Source organism: Pezoporus occidentalis, unplaced genomic scaffold, assembly GCF_034315485.1.
Source record: "Pezoporus occidentalis ecotype Australia unplaced genomic scaffold, CSIRO_AGI_Poc_V1 ctg68, whole genome shotgun sequence".
Classification (NCBI taxonomy): Eukaryota; Metazoa; Chordata; class Aves; order Psittaciformes; family Psittacidae; genus Pezoporus; species Pezoporus occidentalis.
In genome coordinates this window covers 5,076,286-5,098,372 of record NW_026916030.1, presented here as the reverse complement: position 1 = coordinate 5,098,372, position 22,087 = coordinate 5,076,286, and the positions used below count along the sequence as shown (strand labels likewise).

The 22,087-nt window shown below is 46.3% G+C and overlaps 1 protein-coding gene across 2 annotated transcripts in view; it reads left to right on the top strand.

The window, feature by feature from the left end:
* ABL1 (ABL proto-oncogene 1, non-receptor tyrosine kinase) overlaps positions 1-22,087 on the top strand; it is a 78,036-nt gene that overhangs the window by 36,848 nt on the left and 19,101 nt on the right. The window contains exons 1-3 of one of the 2 annotated variants that reach the window (XM_062641354.1): positions 8,473-9,067; positions 18,376-18,549; positions 19,191-19,486. In XM_062641354.1, coding sequence (XP_062497338.1) covers positions 8,983-9,067; positions 18,376-18,549; positions 19,191-19,486 — 555 coding nt within the window. In that variant the 5' untranslated portion in view covers positions 8,473-8,982. Of the gene's footprint in view, positions 1-8,472; positions 9,068-18,375; positions 18,550-19,190; positions 19,487-22,087 lie in introns of those variants that run through there. The other variant, XM_062641353.1, reaches the window with a different exon arrangement.

The following is a 22,087-nucleotide window of genomic DNA, read 5'->3' as shown; positions in this document are numbered from 1 at the left end:
TTGTGCATATTTTCAGAGCTGTGGCAGGTATTTTACTTGTTCATTTGCTTGTTCAATCATTTGTGCACATCCTCAAAATCCAGTTCTCCCCCCCTGAACAGTGGAGTGTTCAGTGAGTATCAGCTGAGCCTGCAGTGAAAGCTGTGGCAGCTCCAGGGCTGTGTGGAGCAGGGTGGGATAGCTTATAGGGTGCTGACTGTTGCTATTCAGTTATAGTTCCACACTTCTCTTTATTTTCTGTCTGGTATGTGGGCAGACAGAATCTACAGCCTTTATTCACGCCAGCAGCTGTAAACCTCAGACCACATGTAATGTATCTGCTCTGTGAATGGCTCTGATTAATGATGGGCAGGTAGAGTGGAGAGGGAATGAATAGAAAGGAACTTTGGATTTCTCAAAACCCATGGAGAGGCAGAGTTTGGGGTTACTGGAGACCAGGAGCACTGATTTCTTTTTTACACCTTCGTTCTTTATCTTGCCTCTTTTGCCTGGAAAGACAGAAAACATGGAGGTATTCCACAGTCTCATGCCATTTTCTAGATCTAAATGCAGATATGACAAGCATTATACTTTAAGCATACCAAAGAAACTTATCCTGAAAGGGTTTAACTTAAGAACTTTGCCCCTGATGAATTCAACATCAGACTTTTGTGTTGTTGTAATGGTGCAACCTCGAGGGAATATAACTTTTGGCTCTCGCCCCAAAGTTCAAATTAAAATGCTTCTTTTCAATGTGTTTACTGTTTAGGACTTGAAATACTGCTTTTAAATCCTTGTGAAACTTTAGTGCTAGGTCAAGTGCTTAGACTGCATTTGCCTATGCTCAGCAGTGCATGAACAGAATGGGTACCACTCTCTGCATCCTTGCTCTGGTTGGACCAATGCATCTTTGTATTTGCCTTTCTTCACAGTGAAGTTGCTTATTTCTGTCTGAGGTTTCTGCCTGTTGGCCTCATTCTTCACAAGGAGAAATTACTAGTCCTGCCTTTACGTCATAGTCCCAGCAGGACTCTTAAAACTTCCCATATTGTGTCTTGACAACAAAATAAAATGCTGGCCTGTTTGGAGGGAACCATTGCTGCGGGCAGTTGCATTTAACTGGATTTACTCCTTTCTGGGAGCATATATTGAATTTATTACAATGGGAATAAGAAGCCATTAGTGCTGCAGAGCACCAGGCACTTCAGCTGCATGTCTGACAGAGGCTGAGAGTAGATGCGGAGGGTGGATAAATAGTAATTCCAATCAAGTGATTGTAGATGGTTTTATATAGCATCCTTTAGACTTCTGTAGATGCTTTTTTAGTTATGTAGTTACAAAGGGCTTCTGCTTTCTCCACATAAGATGTACTCCCCTGTGGATGAATTAGGAAGTCTTGAGTTTCTGATTGGAGGAACTGTTGGGTTTTGTTGTTCATTTGGGTATGTTATTAAAAAAAAAAAAAAAGAAAATACACTCATTGCAGCGTCAGGAAAGGTTTATGCTGTGATCCTGTACAGGTTTCCGTCTGTCAATACTGATGTATTTCAAAAGCATAACTCTTCTTAGGATTAGATCCCTAGAGAAAAATGATCTCTGCAATTGAATTCGTCCTGGTCTCTTGGTGCTGTGTGTGTTGCTCAACGTTACGCAGTTCAGAAAGTGATTGTAATCTTTGCCGAACTCAATGCTGAAAGAGCCTAGGTGAGCAGGGACTAGATGAGAGGTGTCTGGCTGGGCAGGGAGCCCTCCCTCACCCCAAAATAGCTGTGAAAGTGTCTAAACTGCTGTGAGACCTCCTTTGTGTGGTCAGCTCCAAGGCAAAGGAGCTGAACTGCTGCTGGGTTTGATGGATTATTTGTTTATTGACGGGTTATTTCTTATGTCTGCTATGCAGGAGGGATTTTATCCTTTGCTTTTCAAGTACTTTAGTGACTCCTATACCCATGGCAGCACAAGTGTGCTGGCTACATTCACAGACCCGTGCCCCACATTAAACTCTCTGCTTAGGAGAGAAGATGCAGCCCAACTGCATGACTTGGGTGGAGAGGGCAAGACAGGAGTTCCAGCGATTCCAATCATGTTAATTCAATAGCTGATGCACAAAAGGGATTTTCACACTGGCCAGGGGTAAGGCGCTCAATGTGCATTGATGTTCCCCCAGTGTGGATGAGGAGATGTGGATAACAACCAGGCTTCAGGCACCTCATGTGGTGATGCTCGGCAGACCTCGCCTCCTCCATGCGCCTCCCAATCCCTGCTGGGTCTAGTGCAGCAGTGGCTCAGTAATACTTGTTTTCTTTTCTCCTTCTCCCCTTCCACCCCCTCCTCACGTGTAATCTGAGCTCTTAGGCCTGCTCCTCTGCTTTGGCAGATTTTGCAGCTCTTGAATGGAAGAAATTAACCACTTCCTTGCTGTCAGGACTGAACCATGTTTTACTGGTCCTCCTGGCTCTTCCTGCCCAGTGCGGTCAGAATTGCACAAGACAGCCCCTGAACTCACCAGCTTGGAGCTCCCCCTTTTAACCTGTTGTTTTAACTTCACTTTTTCATCTGCATTTCCTTGCCTTTTCATTTGAAAGAAATACGGAAACGCTCCCACTCCACATCTGAGTCAGTGTTTGGCAAAGCAACGCCTCTAAAATTTATTTTCTGATACTTTCCAAGTATGTATCTTTACTGGTTGTGTCCTGGCTTTCTCTAACCTCTCTCCTCTGGTCTGGCAGGAAATACTGAACTTCAGTAGGATCCCTAAACTGATGTGACTCTACCTATTGCACAGAGACTCTGAGTCTCCACTCCCTTTAAGGGCCTTAACAAACTGTCCAGGCACTGGAAGTTGGGTGGTTATAGTGAGCAGAAGTTTGTGTGGTGGCTGTGGGTTTTAGGTACTCTGCCATTTTTATCTTTTCAGATCTGAATAGTGCAAGATGCTTCTTTTTTTGTTCCTTGCCTGCAGATGTTTCACAAAGCATTTAATGGAAGAGGCCCAAAACTTTCCCAGTGATTTGTGAAGAGCCCCTTTGGACTTGAATTTAACCTCGCAGGCTTCAAATGCAAACACCCCAGGCAGTTCCCTGTGGAGCTCGCATCCCAGCTTGCTTCTTTACATAAGTATGGTGAGGACTGAGCACCATTGCAGGGATTCAGTTTGTACTCTCTGCCTTCTGCCCTGCTGCTTGAGAGGAGGTTCATGTAGTTGAACATCCCATCTCTGAACTCCCACTGCTTCCAGCCGCCTCCTTCACTCAGGAAAAGTGCAAATAACAAACATCTGTTAAATCAAGGATTAAAACCAACAAATGCACATGTTTTGTTGCAAAATCCCCTGTTTTCTGGTGGTGTTTGCAGTGGACTTTCTGTAACCTGGGTTTGTTGTTTCTTTCTTTTCTCTTTTTGAAGTTTCTTCCTGTGGGAGCAGGACGTGTGAAGTGCAAGAAGTGTTAATATTTCATTGTATGTGCAGATACTTCTCTGTGCTCTTGCAGGGCCTTTCATGCTGTGCTGGATGGTATCTGAAGGAAGGAAAACACTCTCTGCCCTCAGGTGTTAACTAGCCTTTGTTCAAATTCATGTGTGGGTTGGGCTTTAATTTACAATATTGTCCCTTGTCGAATGGTCAAAATAACAGAAAGAGGCTTTTGTTTTCAATGTGCTATTTGAACTAACCCGGTTGAGTTTTGGGAAGAGCTTTAATGGCAAAGTATAATAATGGTCTCTATAGAAATGCTTTGCATGTGAGCTGGAAAAGGAGGGATGTCTACATAAGAGCTGGAAGAAAACAGACAGTAGCATCACTGGTGGAGTGGTTTTGAGGTAGGCATCTAGCACTAGAGAAACTCGAGGTGGCATTACACAGATCACTGAGGGCACAAAGGTTCGTCTGAGCAAGGCAGAGCCAGAAAACCACTTGAGCCCTCTTTGTCTTTGTCTGGTATTACTAATCCCAGGGGTATTGCTCATTCCCGGTGATCACCAAATAAGTGGAAGTCGGAGATCCTTCAGTGTCTTGGGCGCTTGGCCTTTGTCCTGAAGTGCATGAGCCAACTTGGAAAGTTTGACTGGGCTGATGTAGTCATTCCCTGTGCAGACACCAGTAAGGGCTTTTCTCCCCATGTACCTGTTACGTGGCAGGTATTACAGCTACATCACAAACGTAACTCCCTTTCTGCGTAGTGCTGCCATTGCCAAGTCAGCGGGGAACGTTGGAGTATCCTGGAAGACTTGTCTTTGCTTGTGGTTTGGAGGAGTTACAAGGTGTCAGTGAACAATTAGGGAGACTAAGAGGTGATTGACTCAAGTGATGGTTGTTTAAATCAGAGGTGGCTTCTAATGGCTGGGTGTGGGATGTGCACTCAGGAGGAACCCTGCCAGCCTTGGACTCGCGTAGTGCCGTGCTTTCTTTGGCATACCATAGTAGAGCTCTCATGACTTAACGTGCATGACCCACTGAGGCTGTGCTCATTACAAACAGTTTTAAAAGACTCCACCAGACTGTGTGTTGTGCTGCATGTGCCAAGAAGGTAGAGCTCAGCAGGCAGGATTTCAAAGCTTCCAGTCCTCCCAATCGAGTACATACCAGTATCTACCCAAATGTTTGGCACATTTTATGCAAGGGTGGATGGAGGTGTTTAATGATGGAGGATGTGAAAACACAAAGGAAAACTGGAATGTGTCAGACAAGCAGAGACACTGGCACAGGGTGCCCAGAGAAGCTGTGACTGCCCCATCCCTGGCAGTGTTCAAGGCCAGGTTGGACACAGGGGCTTGGAGCAAGCTGCTCTAGTAGAAGGTGTCCCTGCTCGTGGCAGGGGTTGGAGCTGGATGAGCTTTAAGGTCCCTTCCAACCCAAACCAGTCTGGGATTTTATGGTTTGCAGTTACATCAAAGCCCAGCTTTGTTACGGATGCATCTGTACCAGGTCCTGTGGTCACTTGTGGATTTCAACATAGGCTTCTTTGATCATTTTCATATACACATACATTTGTAATCAGGTAATGGTGTTTGAATGCGTTATTCCACTTTGTGAAAGATGCTATCAGAAGAGAGCTGTGTGGTATGGCACTGCTTTGTGGCATGGACCTGTTCTTAAACCTCAAGACAGTGACCTGTGAATGCCCAAAATCACGTGGAACCTTATCCCTTACTAAGAAAAATGCATCTTAGAAGTGAAGTGATTCTACATTTCATTGCTTCAGATAACAAAGTGCTTTATAACTGGCACAGAGTTAGTCTTTAACACATGTGGGGATGTTCCCAGCTGCATTTAGAGAACAGCAGGATAAAGCGCAGGTAATGCATAACTGTAAGCAAGAATCTTTCTTCCTGGTGCCCTCCTGTACTCCTTTGCTTTAACCACTGGTTTGTGCTGCTTCTGTTTCACATGGCTTTTTCCATCCCACAACAGCTGAACATGCCTATCAAAAAGCACCCAGTGTTTGGGGCTGCAAACTCTGTTTTCTTTCTGGGTTTCAAAAAAGGATTCTGAAACAAAATGAAGCTCTGCTTTTCAATGGGTGATGAGCACTCAAGCTGTTTTTAATGGTATCGCAGCGCAATTCACTCCAGCTGCAAACGGCATGGGATTGTGCCAAAACTCACTTTCTGTTCATGGAGTCCAGTCCTTTCACTGCTGCTGGTGTGTGTGTGTGATTGTTCCCTTTTGGAAGAATCATTCCTCAAGCTTCGGGTAGCTTTAAGAAAGTAAAGAACAAATAGTTTTCTGCTAGAAGCAGCTCAAACATGAAGGCAATTGGCTAAATAGGTTTATGCTCTTGTATGAGCATGGCCAATAAAGGCTAATGGATACTGGATTGCATTAACAAGAGCAGAGCCAGCAGGTCGAAGGAAGTGATTATTTCCCTCTTTTTGGCGCTTGTGAAGCCACATCTGGAGCGTGGAGCCCAGCTCCCTCCTTCCCCTGCAGCAGAGGCTGATGCTGGAGCAGGGAGTGAGGGGACTGAAAGGGTCCCTGGGCTCTCATAACCACCCAGCTGGGGCCTGGAGAGGCTCTTAGGGTTTGATGCTGCCCAGGATGCTCGGTTAAAGTTTAGGTGCAGAAAGCCCAGAACAACCTGGAATAGATACCTCGGAGGAGGAGGTACAATTGGAGGCTGTCTGCTCCCAACCAAAATAGTTTTGTCGTTCAGCAGCAGAGCCTCAGTTGAAGGCTGCATTGGTCCTTTGGACTCTGTAGTTATGCTTTTCATAACTGATTTTATTCTGAGATGTCTATATGACAGGCAAGCATGAAAGGGATTAATAGATGTCAGCCATAAGAGGAGCAGAGTTCCCGTGACACTGGCAGTGTGGCTTTTATTCTTCTTCACCAGTTAATTTCATGGCACTCAGGAAAGGCAGAGGGTGTTTGCTCAAAGTATTTACAGCCTGGTTTGCCATAGTACAAAGGAGGAAACGTTGAAGGATGATGTTTGTGGCAGAGGGACCACACAAGCTTGTCTGCATGGAAACATAAAGGGAATTAATTGGTAGCTCTTTGTATGTAACTCCCCAAGTGGATGCGTTTCTCCTACAGTGAGGTTCTTCTGCGGGCGGGTTAATTTCATTTCAGATGAGGCATTCTTCTTCGGGAATAAGCACCCCAGGAGTTCATCAGGAATGTAATCCGCATTAATTCTAGTGGTGCTCATTGTATTAACCTTAATTGTAGCGGCTGGGTGGTGTTCAGGGGAGGCAGCCTTTGTACTGCGGGGGGAATGCTCTGGGGACTCTGCATTCCTGCAGCTGCAGCAGAAGGAGAAGCAGGGTAAGGATGCTCCTCATATGGAAAAGAACTTGTGTGCAAGAGGCCTGGTCTGCTCTTACAACGTTTCTTCATTCCTAGCTCCCTGAACGCCAACACTGGGCCTAAACACGTGATGGCTGAGTTCCTCCTGTGATTTCTGTAACCTTTCTCCTCCAAATCTGCTTTGAACTTCTCTTCCTTTTATTTTCCCCTCTCCCCAGTGCAGTTCTGCACAAGCTCTCTGTTGCATTCCCAAATGAAGGCAGGCAGGCAGGGAACAAGTGAGGTGCTGGTGTCTTTTGAAACTCTCGTGCTCCCGTAAAATAGAAATCCTTCTCCAGAAGCAAAGGGAGGACGTGGGGAGAACCGCATCGTTGTCTTTCTGATGCGCATGGAAGCTGCCAGAGGTGGGGGATTGGGTCTGTGGCCTCTTCTCTTCTCTGGGCTCTCTAAATTGAGGAGAGGTTTAAGTTCCCTCGCTGCTCCCTGGTTTGTTAAATGGTGATACCCACATCCATCTCCTCTTTGGAAAAGCGTGACAGTGCTTTGTACATCAAGCTGTCCTTGCTGTGATTATTTCTTTGCTAGAACTGATGTGACTTGTAGTCTAAAAAAGGCAAATGCTATTATTGCAGTTCAGTATGAGTTGAGAGACTAAGGATTTCCTTCCAAGCCGTCTTTCATGTGTATACCCCATGGATCAGAAGAACTGAGGCAAAGTATTGCTGTAAAGCAGTGTTTAAGGAGTCTGAGCAGTGTTTGCTGTTTCAGAAGCATGGTCCTCAGATGCTGGAAACACAGAGAGTTTCCCCTCAAGTATTAAATGTCTGAAAAGATTGAGGGCAAAAGAGCACTAGCTAGTCAGTAGCCTTTCCAAAACACACTGCTAGCTGTGCAGGGAAGTTTCCTAGGACAAAGATGAAGATTTGCTGCTTTGTTGATCCTGTGTGTGACACACCGAGTGCTCCGGTTCCAACCCACTGCCATGGCCAGGGACACCTTCCACTAGAGCAGGTTGCTCCAAGCCCCGTCCAACCTGGCCTTGAGCACTGCAGGGATCTCCTTTATATATAAATATATATTCACACACGCACACATAGAGAATGCAAGTATCTAACAAAAATGCTGGCTGTTCTAAAGGAGGCACACAATGATACTAAAAAGTAATCTATACAAATGTAAAACTGGGGGGCAGTAATTAACATGTAGCCCTGAGAAACCTGCAATGGAAAGGCACAGTTTCCAGGGGAAAAGAATAGTTGGTAGTGGGAGAGTGAAAACTTTTGCCCCCTTATGCAAGAGGAGTCATATCCTGTGAGTGTCATTGCATCAGCTGAGATTTCCATCTGTTTGCCTGTAATTGCCACAGAGCTTCTCCGACAGCATCCTTTGGGAAGGACCTCCAGCTCCCCTGCAGTTTTTGTGCTGGGTTACAGATGGGCAAAGCTCTGTTTGCTTTTCCCTGTTGCATGGCACGGTATTTGAACAATTCCCTTAATACACTGTGAAATGACACGCTTTGAGCTGTTGGCTATTGCCTACAATTCACTTGGTTTAATAACAGAGCCACGCACCACAAACACCAAAGCAGCAGTGCTGTTACCGCTCAGTCCTGCCTTTCCCCCTTCCCCAGGCTGGGGGAACTTGTTGCTTGTTGGGAGAGGAGGCAGCAGGGTGCAGGCAGGAGGAGGGTTAAGGAGCGAGGGCGTTGCTCGCCTGCCTGATGTCATGGAGCAGGCAGGGCTGAAGGGGGCCCTTTGTTGGCAGCAGAGTCCCAGAGCCCTGCCTGCACCCAGCGCCCCGCATGCGGGCAGCTCCCGCCAACTGCGGGCAGCAGCCACTCTGCCCGACTCGGTTGGTTTGGCTTTTTGCCTTCTCTTCTATTTCCCTTCTTTTATTCCTCTCCTTTCTTTTCCCCCCATCTTTCTCCCGCCAAAAGAGTTGGGAAGGAGGGAACATGGCTGGAGTTAACTCCCCGGGAGAGGAGATGCGGGGCCCCAGGATTTTCCGCCTCCCGGGCTCGCCCTTGTAATGCTTTTCAGAGCGCTGGATTTCTTAAACTTTTCCTGGATGTTTTGATTTAAACTTTCCTGGACATTTTCTTTTTAAACTTTTCCTGGATTTTTGAGACTCTTCACAGATTTTTTTTTTTTTGTTAGACTTTTTAAAAACTTTTACCGGATAATTCCACAGCGTGAGAAGAAGCTGAAAGTTGGGGGGGGAAGGGAAACCAGACAGCCGAAGCCAAATTCTAACAAATGAAAATGTTGGAGATTTGCTTGAAATTGGTGGGTTGCAAATCAAAGAAGGGGCTTTCCTCCTCCTCCAGCTGCTACCTGGAAGGTGAGTACCCAGATGGACCAAGGGACCATCAGCTGGGGGGGTTCTGTGCTTGCAAAGGGCATGGCCTGATGCTGCCACCATCCCAGACGTGAGTTTTATCCCTTGCTCGCGGGTTGGGGCCAGGCTTGGGGAGACGTTTGGTGCTGGCTGGGCTTTGGCATTCAGGGGACCGAGGGGTGTTCGTGGCATCCGGACCCCAGGTGACTTTCATTAGTAGCAGTATACAAAGGGAGCGCGGCTCTACCATTTATGGTTGTAAAATGTCAAGTGATCTTCTTGCCGAGCCCATAAACAAAGCCCTATCTTCAGGCCTCGGCTTCATACTTGCTTCACCAGGGAAGATTCTCCCTTGTTTTGAACAAGGGGGATGGTAAAACTCAACCCCAGGCGCAGGAAGAAAGTTTAGATGAGCCCATCAGTAAAATATTTTCAGCGTGCGTTCATACATGAGCTGTTAGTTCACTTTGGTTGTTCTCTTCAAACTTTGCTCTCCACTCATTTAACTGAATTCTTTGTGTTTGCTTTTAAAAGGTGATTTTTGACTTATACCCGTGGTCATTTGTAGATGTTAAACACGTGGACCCGTCTAGTTCACATTGGAAGCCTGGGTGATGGAGGTACTGTGCTGTGCTGGAGGACTGAGGTCTTGCTTGGCCTGACTTCAGGCAAGTTCTTCACCCCAGCCCCTTCGCTGTGCTAGCGGGGCTGTGTCCATCCCAGGGCTTCTCCGACTTCTTTTGTGTTGCTGGATGTTGCTGCAGTAAAAATAATCCTCCTGCCAGGAGGACCGTGCTAACTCATCAAATCAGAAGCACGCAAGGCAGCAGCTGATTTCCTGGGGCCTATCGCAAGGCACTGTTGCTCAACTCGCAAATATTCAGCGGAGAAATGGTCCTCAGAAATTCATGGGTTAGGAATCCAAAAGCTACAAATGGCTTCTTGTGGCAAACCCACTTGAAGGCGCTTTGGAACGAGGGGCTGTATTTATCAGATGCATTTAGTGGCTCTGAAGAATTTTCTACTCTCTAAAATCAAAGAAGTTTCCAAAGAACTTTCTTTTACTTATTTAAAGTTTCAGAAACCCAATAGCGGGCAGATGCACGTGAATAATAACTTTGATCTTTCCTACAGGACTGAACTCTTCTGTGAACTTTTTAGGTCTTTAAAACCTCTGTGTCCCCTGCCTCTGGCATTGCTCAGGCTGCGTGTTGTGGAGGAGCTCTGAGCCGTGCTGGGCCTCCTTTCTGTGCCCTTGGATCTTTCAACACAGCCCTGGGAGAAGAGGCAGAGCATATGGGGCCTCTCTTCCCTGCAGAACTGAATGCGAAGGGATGATGTTACAAGGGTGTTACCCTGGCTGTTTTTGCAGCTTTTCTCTTTTGTTTGTGTTACAACCACTCCCCCTCTCCCCAATTTGCAATGCAGTTGCATAATAGGATTACGGCAGGGGTTGACTTGAACCATATAGGTGGTATCCAGTTAAAACCAGGGTCATTGACACAATAAGTACTAGAGTATTTCTACTTTCTGCTTCCTGAGGACGTGGTTGCGCATTTGCTTTTCATGGTGGGATGGGAAATGAGCATTGAAACAACTTTTAAGTGATCTATCAAAGTAGCTCAGTCTCATTTCTCAGCCCAGCATGGGGCAAAAGTGAAGGCAGCATCCATGGGGTGTATTAAAGGTGAACAAAGGTGGCAACCATGACTTTAGTGCTGTGACAGTTAGGGCATAGGCAGCCCAGGACTCACTGCAATCGACTGTGGATCTTGTGGAGGGTGAGAAGTGAGGGTCTATGCTTATATGGGGGGGACAACCCCAAGGGTAACACAAGTAGGATTTTCTGTTATGTCTTTCTGAAGCTGAAGGTCTCAGCCTTTCTTATTAAAGTTATTGTGAATCTGAAAGCTCAGTTGAGGGCTCTTCAAAAGAGTGGTGGTGCCTTGCCCCAAACCCCTGTACTACAAGGGCACAAGTGAAAACCACTTGTTTGCACTACCCTTAAGAAGATGAGCTTTTCTATACGGGTTTGTTAATTTGGATAGAAGCCACTTCAGTGTGGCAGAAGGTGAGAAGGAGGCAGGTTTGTGTCAAGAGTTAGAAACTGGGGACCATTGGTCCTGGATCCCTGTGAGCAGCGTGTGATGGCTGGTCCATTCCTGTGCACATCTCACAGCCTCGCTGAAGCTTCTGAAAGGATTAAGGAGATGATGGTGCTATCATTGGAGGATTTAACTCTGTTCCTGTTATCTTCATTGTATGGGAAGCTGTTGAGGACATGAGGGGAAAGCTGAGAGTGTCTGTACTATAGTAGACTATAGAACTTTAGACATGACTGCTTAAAGGTCCATTAGTTGTGTGGGAAACCAGTTGCAGCCAGGAGGATAGATTAAATTTTACCTAATTCAATTTCTTCTCTTGGTTTTCATGATTGAACACAAACATGACAACGTTTGGTTCATGAAGAGCGTGGGGCTGTAACAAAATCAAATCTGTTTATTGTATCTTTAAAGACACTTGAAAATCCTGGGTTGAGATTGGGTTTGATACAAGGCTGATTTAATGCCAGGTGCATGTAGGTGTGCATGTCTTTAACCAAGTAATCAGGAATGTTTTGTTTCCATGGTGGTCCCCTTCTGAAAGGCTTTTATGCTCTGTTAGTTTGCAGGAGCAAGGATTATAGAGTGCTCTGTGGTGGTGTGGAGGGATGGCAGGTCCTGCATCCCTCTTCTGTGCTCTTTGCTGTGCACAGGCAGGTTTGCCTGCCAAAAAAGTTGAGACCTTTTCTTAACTTGATCAAAAATAAGTTTAAGCTGGTTCTAACCATTGCTGAGATTTCATATTGATGTTTGAGCTGGCCATTTTTGCCCTCGTTTCTATTCCCACTAGTAAATACTATTTTAAAATGTGAGAGATCTGAATTCCTGTCATCTGCTTTCTCCTTTCTGCCTTTGCCAAACTGAATAATTCCTCACCCACTTCACACCAAGAAAGGGTAAAGAGTAGAAGGGAAGAGGCACAGCAAGTACTGCTGCCAATCTGATCTGGAAAACAGAACGTGTCCATGTCCCAAATAGGGGCTGGAATAGTCTTGCTGCCTTTTTGGGCTTGTTCTACCACCGAAAGGCAGAAGCCTTGTATAAAACCTGTCAGCATTCTCTATAAAGTTTAAAACCCATTTTGGGGACACCAGTAAAAGTCCCCTGTTGTCTGTCTGCAATGATTCTGCTCTGCCAGCTGTCAGATTGGGTGTCTTTTCTCCTCTTTTTTCCCTAGTGTGTCTTGTTACAGCTCCAGCAGACGAGCCTGGGGAGGAGCAGCAGCCTGTAGCCATTGCCCCATTCCTAGAGAGTTTCTCTGTATGCACTGGGGCATGTATTGAGCCAGACCCAACCTGCAGTGCCAACGACTCGCCCTGCCCTGGTTCGCTGGGATCAGCAGGCAGGTCCTTGGTTCATCAGTTAGGAAGAGTGAGTGCTTTAAGGCAGCATTGCTGCCTCCCAGGGAAGAGCCTTCTGTTTGTTTCTTGTCTTCCTTGGCTATTTTCTGCTCCTTGCCTCTTGGCCTCTCATCAACCATCGCTCAGTCGAGTCCTTGCTTTTAAATGTGTTTCTGGCTTTGTAATGGTTTGCTGGTTATGTGCTTGTTCCAGCGGTTCTCGCCTGTCCCATCCTCATAAAAAAATCTAGTGCTTGCTACCATTTCCCATGGGATGTGGTGAGGAAAGGATTATCATTTCATAGCAAAAGCTGTAAATGTTTTCAGACCTAAAATTGATCATCCACAGACACATTAATCCTTCCCTGAGCAGTCTGGGGCTGCTTAGTGAAGCAGGGAAACACAACAGTAAATCTTGATGATTCTTGCTTGGTGCTTTCCCTCCCCAGGGCAGAAACAGACAAACTTCCTTTCTTCTGCTTCCTACATAAGGAAACCAAACCAAAACTGTAAAGATAAAGCTTTCAGAAATACACACGTCATTGGGGTTTGCTTGGATCCTGGTTATTCTTTCCCCTTCCTCTTCCAGAGGTTATATTTTAAGGTCACGCAGCAGCTTAGTAGCAATTTTGGGAATAAAATCCAAATTTCTGCCATACCCACTATTCCAGCTCCAGTTGTCTATAACTGTGATTAGCTGGCTGGAGAAAGATGATGTTTACCATGTCACTAAGGGGTTCTAAATGGAGTAAACAGAGTGGTTGACCTTGAGTGGGACCTGCAAGCTGATATAAGAGTGAACTTTCAAAAAGAGACTCAACCAGAACAACAAAACCAAGCCAAAAGCCCACAACCAATGAAAAAAAAACAATTACAAAAGCCCCAAGATGACAGATTCATCACTTGGAGGACCGGGAGAAGCCACATCAGGGATTCTTAGTGTTAAACAAGAAGGATGTGGACCTGTTGGAGCAAGTCCAGAGGATGCCACAAAGATGCTGCAAGGGCTGGAGCAGCTCTGCTCTGGAGGCAGGCTGAGAGAGCTGAGCTGGTTCAGCCTGGAGAAGAGAAGGCTCCTTAAGGGGAGACCTTAGAGCAGCTCCAGTGCCTAAAGGGGTTCCAGGAAACCTGGAAGAAGGGCTTTGGCCAAGGGATGTAGGGACAGGCCAAGGGGAATGGCTTTAACCTGCCAGAAGGGAGACTGAGCTGAGCTCCTAGGCAGAAGCTCTTTCCTGTGAGGGTGCTGAGGCGCTGGCACAGGGTGCCCACAGAATCTGTGGCTGCCCCATCCCTGTCAGTGTTCAAGGCCAGGTTGGACACAGGGGCTTGGAGCAAGCTGCTCTAGTGGAAGGTGTCCCTGCCTGTGGCAGGGGTTGGAACTGGATGAGTTTTCAAGTCACTTCCAACCCAAACCATTAGATGATTCTATAATGTCAGCCAAGAGCAGAAGCAACAGCCATCGCCTGTGTTGCAGAAGGTTTCATGGCCTGTGCTGTGGAGCAGTGACAGGAGAGGCTGAGCATGATCTCACTGAATGGGCGAGTGATGAGTCTGAAATAAAACATGAAACCTGCCTTGGTTTTAAAATCCTTGTTCCATCAGGCATAGGGAACCTGTGAAAGCCACTAAGGAAATACTGGCACAGAGAGGCAGCTGCTCCATCACGTGTGCTCAAGAGTCGGGAACATTTGAATGCCTTAAATCTGCACAACAGCGATTCTGCCATTTATCATCATTTCTTACAGGGGAAAAAGGAGAACAGGGGGAATGTAGGGTAAGGAGAAGCTTTAGACAGCAGCATGTGCTGTACCTCCAAAGACATTACTAGATGTATTCTGCACTGCCTCGCTCTAGAAACCTTGTGATAAAAATGCCGGCACAGTTTGTAAGACCACAGGATGTTTGTTCTGTTGGGAGACAGGAGGTCTCTTCTTCCCTTGGGACTGCCCCACGGTCAGCTGTGGAGGAGCTGAATGTCATTCCATGCTTTTGCCTGTTTTCCAACCCTTCCCTTAAATTACTAAGGGAATTTTACTTGTGTTGGCCTGGACCAGAGCTATTCATACCTGAGAACAACTTCTTACACAGTCACTAGCAGTGATTCATGACTTCATATAAACAGTAATTAGCAGGAGATGGTTACATTATGAAACCTTGTAGTGTGCAAACATAAATATCTCCTAGTAAAAACTTAATTTAAAGGGGAAATGAAGATGTTCTTATGGTTAATACCTTAAAATAAAAGCTGCTGCTGTCTTATTTTGAAGTCTGCTCTGGTGTAATTAAGAGTTGTCATTTAGTCGGTGTTAGTGTTGAACTGAATCACAGCGCTGCTTTGGGACTCCTCCTGGGAATCCAGGTGCCATCCGGAGCACAGTGTGATCAAAGTAATGAATTGCAGTCTTGCTGTGACACAGCAGAAGACAAAGTGGATGCGTGGAAGGAATCACAGTGCAGAGATAACAGATTGCATTGCGCTCGCTTCCTGCCCCACTGCCGTGGCAGGATACCCTCCTGTAGGTATAGCAGCCAGGCTGATTTATGAAGGAGGAATCTGACCCATTGGAGAGCTCAGCAGTGCTGTAAAATTGTGGTTAAAACCAGCAGTAGGAGGTGAAAAGGCTGTAATTTGTTGAAGAAGACCCTCAGTATGTATGAACAGCAAGGTCTCATTCCTGCTCTGAAGGACTGTAATGTCTCAGCAGATTTGCTAGGAATGAATACTGCTGACAGCCGGCTGTACGTGCCTCCCAGATGGACGTGTCCTGTCTGCTTCTCTCGCTTCGTGGGTTTGTGTCCCGAGCCTGCTGACAGCCTCCTCTTGGGGCCCAGGCCTTTAAAAGTGTGTTTTGTCATGGTCTATCAAGCTTCTGCTACGCTCGGGTCATCGCAGCTCCGCTCTTTCCTTTACACTCTTCTCCGTGTTGACTCTGGGCCTCATCCTGCCTTTCTGGCTGCCCTTCAAGCTTCATTCAGTCACCGCCTTCCCTACCTCAGTTCTTAACTTGGGGTTCCTGCCTTCTGGAAATACCAGCCCCAGCCCAAGAGCTGGGTCTTGCATCTCCCCATTGTGCTCTCCTGCACAGTGTGCACCTCCGTTTGGGGTACCAGTGGCAGAGCTGTGCAGTTGGCTTGAAGGATACAGAGGATATGAGGCTATCTGTGTGTAGCATCATATGTATTCACCAGGGGACTTGTGTGGTTTTCCAGCTTAGGAAATTCTCATCCATTTATTTAACAGCCCTTGTGTGTTGCTCTTGCTGATCCTTGCGTTTGCAGACAGTTATCACTGAGTCAGTGTTGGTAGGAATGTCACCAAGCAGAACCAGCCTTGCACCGCAGCTTGGGGGTGGTTTTGGTGGTTGACACTGTGTTATCTCATGCTCTGAATCCCAGCGCGTACCTTGGCATCCGTGTGTAATGAATCAGGCCCAGCATTGCCACAGCCTGGGCAGGAGGGAGGGATTCTTGTGGAGTGCTTGGCTTTCTTCCCGCATCCCCATCCGTGTCCATGCATGAGCCTTCCTTTGCCGGGCTGTGATCGCACTGGAGTTGTAGGGGAGCCTGGCTTGGATTTCCTGCCTTCCTGTCGAATCGGTCCCCTGTGGTGGAGGCATTTTCCTTCCTCATGGAGGGAGGTTATGGTCCATCTCATTGTGCTGGTTTAGGGGGAAAGCATCGCAGCGTGGCTCCTTGCTGAGGTGGTGTATCTGCTCCTTGCAGCTCTCTGCTGGCTGGCTGTTCCAGGTGTTACTGATGGTGTAACTCCTTGGAGTATCTTCAGTCACTGCAGCACCCTGTGATAAGGGAGCTTAATGGGCTTGACAGGATCAAAGCGTTTTCATGGTGAAATGATTATAGCTTAATTTCTGAAAGTGGATTTTCTGTTTCTGATTGTCCCTCTTGAAGCAAACCCAGGCTGTTAAAACACATCCTCCTGCAGGAAACAGGAGAGGGAAGAAAGTATATCAGGGTGCTTTAAAACACCACCCAAGAGGCCACCACCTTTTCTGACAGTGGAATCATTTAGAAAGCAGAATCATTTGACTTTCCTGATTCACTATAAAAATAAATCTCCCTGCAGATACAGTTTGGGTAGGAAAGCAAGACCAGAAGTGTGTATACTGCTGTTTTGTGCGCTGCCCGCATGTGTATTACCTTTTCCACAGAATACAGTAATATTCATGTTCATAAATAATCATTCAGAGTTTAGGGCAGAGAACCTTTACCAGTGGTGATTGGACCAACACACTGAGGATGGCAAGTTCTCATTTTTTCATTGGCACTTTTCACCATCAAAGCTTAGAAAATAATGGGATTTGCTGTTGTTTGTGGGGTTGTATTGAGTGGTGGTTGGTTTGTTTTATTAACATGTCCTCAATGGGAGATGTATTTTGGTCCTGTCCCACTCCACACTTGATTTCCTGGGGTCAATCTGATCAGTTCTTCACTGGTTTACTCGTGCAGCTTATACTAGATATCCAGACCAAGCAAGCATGACTGTTGAAAACATATTTTGGTGTGATTTCATCTACATAGCAGCCCCTCTAGTGAGTATTACAAGTATAAAGAACAAACTGTGCTCCTGGGTGACCTGATAATGTAGAAAACACTTGGCTTTGGATTTATCCCTCCAAATCCCAAAGAGGGATTCAGCACTGGGTGAAGGGAGTAGGCGGAGACTGATGCTGAGCAATGAAAAGCAATTTCATGGTGCAAGGGGCTGGGTGCAGCAGGGCTGTTTCCTGTCCCCATGGCTTGAAGCAGCTTGGTCTAGCAGAAGGTGTCCCTGCTGGTGGCAGGGGACTTGAAATTGGATAAGCTTTAAGGTCCTTTCCAACCCAAACCAATCTGATTCTATGAAAGCCGCACTGATGCGTTGCTTTGTGTGAGGTGCTGTGACCCCACTCAACAAACTCATCCAGAGGGAATATAACCCCTCAAAAATCCAAGGTTTTCCCAACTTGTTGTCCCGGGTTTGTGCCAGCACAGCTCCCCATGGGCAGAGTGGCACATCAGAGTGAGGGGGCACAACTACCTGGAGCATCACTGCCCCAAACACTCGAATCATGGCCCAGAGAGGAGGGTTTGTGGGAGCAACCTCAACAAAATTCCCTGATGGACTTGGGCTTGCCTGGTACTTCCTGAATATTACATGCCTGATGTGCCGCAGTGTGCAAAACCCTTCTGCAGTTGGGTTTTACTCACCTGTGAAGCGTAGTTTTTAGGCGTCTCTTTTCCTGGAAGTGTCTTAGGGTTCCAAAAAATGTGGAAAGCTCATTGTGTGAGCCTGCTCACTGCTGCTCTCTGCTTCAAGAGCAGCAGCAGGAGGGAGGGCAACTAAAAAGGCACAGCCTTCTACTCGAATAAGAAGAGAAATGATAAAAAAATACCATGAAGAATAGATGTATCTCATTCTTAAATACCATGTCTCCTGTATCTTGCCTTGCCTGCTTCTCTCTGGTGCACATTGTGGCCATTTCATTTATAGCCTAATTAAGGGATTTACCTTTTAAAGGTCTTGGGTTTGTTTTCAGATTGAAGCATGCCAGCAGTTAGGCATGAGCCAGAGGATTTACAAGCAGCAAACAGCCTACGTGAGCAGCATTTACTGGAGGGACCAGGGAGAGGGGCTTTCCCTTTGTGTCATGAGAGTGGGAGCTGGGGGCTCGTGGCAGCCTGGGGACAAGGGTGTCTTGCCTATGTGGCAGGAGATGTGCATGGAAGAGCTGTCTGTCCTGTGATGCATGAGGAGTACACGTGTCAAGAAATAATGGAAATGAGGAACTCAGAGTGTGTGGGTTAACCAGATGGCTTTTATCAGCAAAAATGAACCTGCTTTCTCCTCTCTTTCTCTCTTCCTCCTCCAGAAGCCCTTCAGAGACCGGTAGTGTCAGACTTTGAGCCCCAGGGTCTGAGCGAAGCAGCTCGCTGGAACTCCAAGGAAAACCTTCTGTCCTGCCCTAGTGAAAATGACCCCCATCTCTTTGTTGCACTGTATGATTTTGTGGCGAGTGGGGACAACACTCTCAGCATAACTAAAGGTAAGGTAGCTGGGCAGAATGGTGCTGGGAGGGTGTTTAGGCATGGAAGTCACTGTGGAATAAGTTATGCACTAAACCCTCAGGAATTTTTGTTTCACTGGGGGAATTCTTCTTAAACAAATACAGATATCTTACAAACTGTCTGAAGTTTTTGCATCGGGCAAGAAAGGGATTGAGATATTAAACTAAGCTGGTTTTAGACGCTGGCCCCGATAATTTTATTGTTCAGTCCCGGTATGAAAATGACTGTACCGATACAGCATTGTCTTACTCAGTCCTGTTCCTCATGTGTACTCCAAGTCACATCTGCTTACCTTGCTAATTGAAATGCTTATACACTGTTTAACCAGTCCTGTTCTCTCCCAGCCCCATGAAGCCAACTCAGCTCAAACAAAATTTGCTGGATTAAGTTTTTAAGCTCAAGCCATGTCAGAGCTGGTGCAGAACTGCTCGAGAGCTTAACAAGCTCCTGAAGCATGTGTGTGACTTCATTTGGCTTCGAGGGGACTACTCAAGCTTAAAGAAACACACATGCTCTCCTGTAGGAGACTATTTCATGACCTGTTAGCCACAAAGAACCAATCGTTGTGCTCAGCTTCCAGCTTTGCCATGTGTTGAATGTATTTTCTTCTTGTGCCAAGGTGAAAAGCTCCGTGTCCTGGGCTACAATCATAATGGGGAATGGTGCGAGGCCCAAACAAAGAATGGACAAGGCTGGGTACCCAGCAATTACATCACCCCAGTGAATAGTTTGGAGAAGCATTCCTGGTATCATGGACCAGTGTCACGTAACGCTGCGGAGTACCTTCTGAGCAGCGGTATCAACGGCAGCTTTCTTGTGCGGGAGAGTGAGAGCAGTCCAGGACAGAGATCTATTTCACTGCGATACGAAGGAAGGGTGTACCACTACAGAATAAACACTGCATCTGATGGAAAGGTAGGCTGCAGGCTATCCAAACCACGAAAGAAAACCTTCCCTGTGTACTTTGTCCACTGACTGCACAAGGTCAAGCAGTAGCACTTGAATTGATCAGTTCTGAGCTCTGATCACAGTGTTCATCATCTGCAGTTATAATAAACTTGGGAGATTTCAACATGGCTGTGACAAAACAGTTTTACTCCTTTAGAAAACTTCTGATGAGCTATAATACAGCTCAGTTGTGAAACACTTTAGGGTAGGAGATACTAGAGTTACATCAGAGGTGAAATGAATAGATAACACTAATGAGAGATCCTGAGGATGGATTCTTATCCCACACATTCAAAAGATAATCTCTTTGACTGCCAAATCAGAAAAGTCAGTGCCTGTTGCTAATAATCTTGTACTTATTAGAGGCAGAATGCTTTCTGAGCTATTCTGCAGTATTTTTAACTACTGTTTTGATTTCTCTACAGTATTTCAGCGTGAACATTGGATACGGGTAGGCATTTTCACTTCTATATGGGCCCTGTCTCTAGTTTCTTCGTTTCCCCCCCTAGCTAGCTATGTGCTGTGGCAGTGTTGCAATGCTACGCTTTGTGGATGCTGCAGAGATATATTAGGATAAAAGTGTAGTTTTCCACAGATTTTTGTTTAGATTTTCACAGAAACATTTCTACTGGCATTGGAGATTGGAAAATCTTTTTCTTTTTTAAACAAATCTATTTTAAGCAGTGTCTCTTTAGATCCTGTGCAGAAGCTGAAGTGTGAGTCTGGAGCAAGGCTGCTGAGGCTCTTCTTGCCAGCATCTCGTAGATGACAGAGTCTATGCCATTAAAGTACTTCCACAAAAAACGATATTTAAGAATCAAGTATAGCAGGGGCCCACCGTGGCTGATTTACCTTTGTTCTGCGAGAGCTGTGGTCTTACAGCAGTGGCGACAGCAGAATCTTTCATATGAGAACAGAGGGAACCAGTATGGATATTTCCTATTTATCAGACTCATCAGTCTAAAAGCTTTAATAAAATGAACAGATACCATTCAGTAGTGAAATGCTTTGCATTTGCATTAGCAAACAGACTGTGAGACAATTCTGACCATGTTATTTAAAGCAAAGTATTTCCAAGTTACGGTGTTTTTATTCTTCCTTTTCCCTCCCATGTAGACACACTCTGTGGTCAAAATTGCACTGGGAAATGCTGACGTGCAGCATACTTGAAGAACTACATGGCAATCTGGGGTATTATTCCTCCTCCTGTCTCCCTAGTTGATATCCCTTCTATTCACATGGATGCTGGCAGACAAGCAGTGTTCACATGTGAACATCTTGAACCCGGGCCTCCTTCAGCTGGTGTAAATAAGCATGTGTCTGTGAGGTGGTAGCACGTGTTCTCTGTTTTAGCTGTAAAAGGGTTTGGCATATGAAGGCTTTCATCCCAGCAGAGCTGTTTTTATCCCCCAAAACCAAGTTCTGCAGAGGTACAATAAGCTCTTCAGGTCTGTCTTAGCCAGGTTAACTGTTCATTTTCCACAGTGTTGATGAACTGGTGTTTTTGAGCAAAGGTGCAGGTCAGTACAGTTCACTAAAGCAGATCTGCAGCTCGTGAGGGTTGGAAGTACAAAATGGAAAAGCGGCAATGACAGAGAGCTGTGGTTCCTGGGCTTTGGCTCCTCAGGCAGGGGCAAATGAAGAGGTAGCCCCATTCCTCCTGGTTGCCGTTCCAAGGCCCAGCATCCCTGCAGAAGGGGCAGTTTGCCACATCCCTGCAGAAGGGGTAGTTTGCCATCCCTGCAGAAGGGGCAGTTTGCCATCCCTGCAGAAGGGGCAGTTTGCCACATCCCTGCCTCAGGTGCTGTGGTGTTAAACTGCATTGGTTTCAATCTGTGTTAATGAGCCAAGCAGTGAATTGCGACAGCTTAGAGGCAGGCGTGCTGCCTGCTCTACTGCTTCTGCTGCCCTGTCCCCAGCTGTCGAAGCAGAGGAGCTAGGAAGAGAAACAGCTAATATCCCTTGCTTTTCCCTGTGCAAAATAGAGACTGCTGGAGCAGGTTCCTTGCTCCAAGCTGCTCATGTCACACTCTATTACCCACTTCACAGCAGAGCATGGCTCTGATGGAGGAAAGCTCTTACCTTCAACTCCCTGAGCACCTGAGGCCTTCTCAGCCTGCTGTATCATTAGTCAGCTTGTCCAGGGAATTTAGTGTCTGCAAGTGCTGCAGTAAGGATGAATGGCTTTGGTGGACCATATCCTGTGACTGAGAGAACGCACTAAGGGGAGAAAGAGGTATTAGAGGGACATGTGGAGCAGCTGCTGCTCAGCACGGAGATGTGCCATGCATCACACAGCAGTACCCAGGCTTTTTCCTGGAGGAAAATGGAAGGGACAAGGAAGAGATTGGAAATGTGTACACCTTAGATTTAGCACTGTTCATACTGAATGCATCGGGGTTCAACAACTTAAAACCATAAAATCCTCAGGGTATTTTTACTTTCTTTCCCAGTTTAATGGGTTGTATTCTTCTGGACTACCTTTTAATGTTTTGGTTGGTTGTTTTTTAAGGAAGGCATTCAAAATGACCTTTCTTGATTTGGCTGGCACAGTCCAGCTAGTCATCT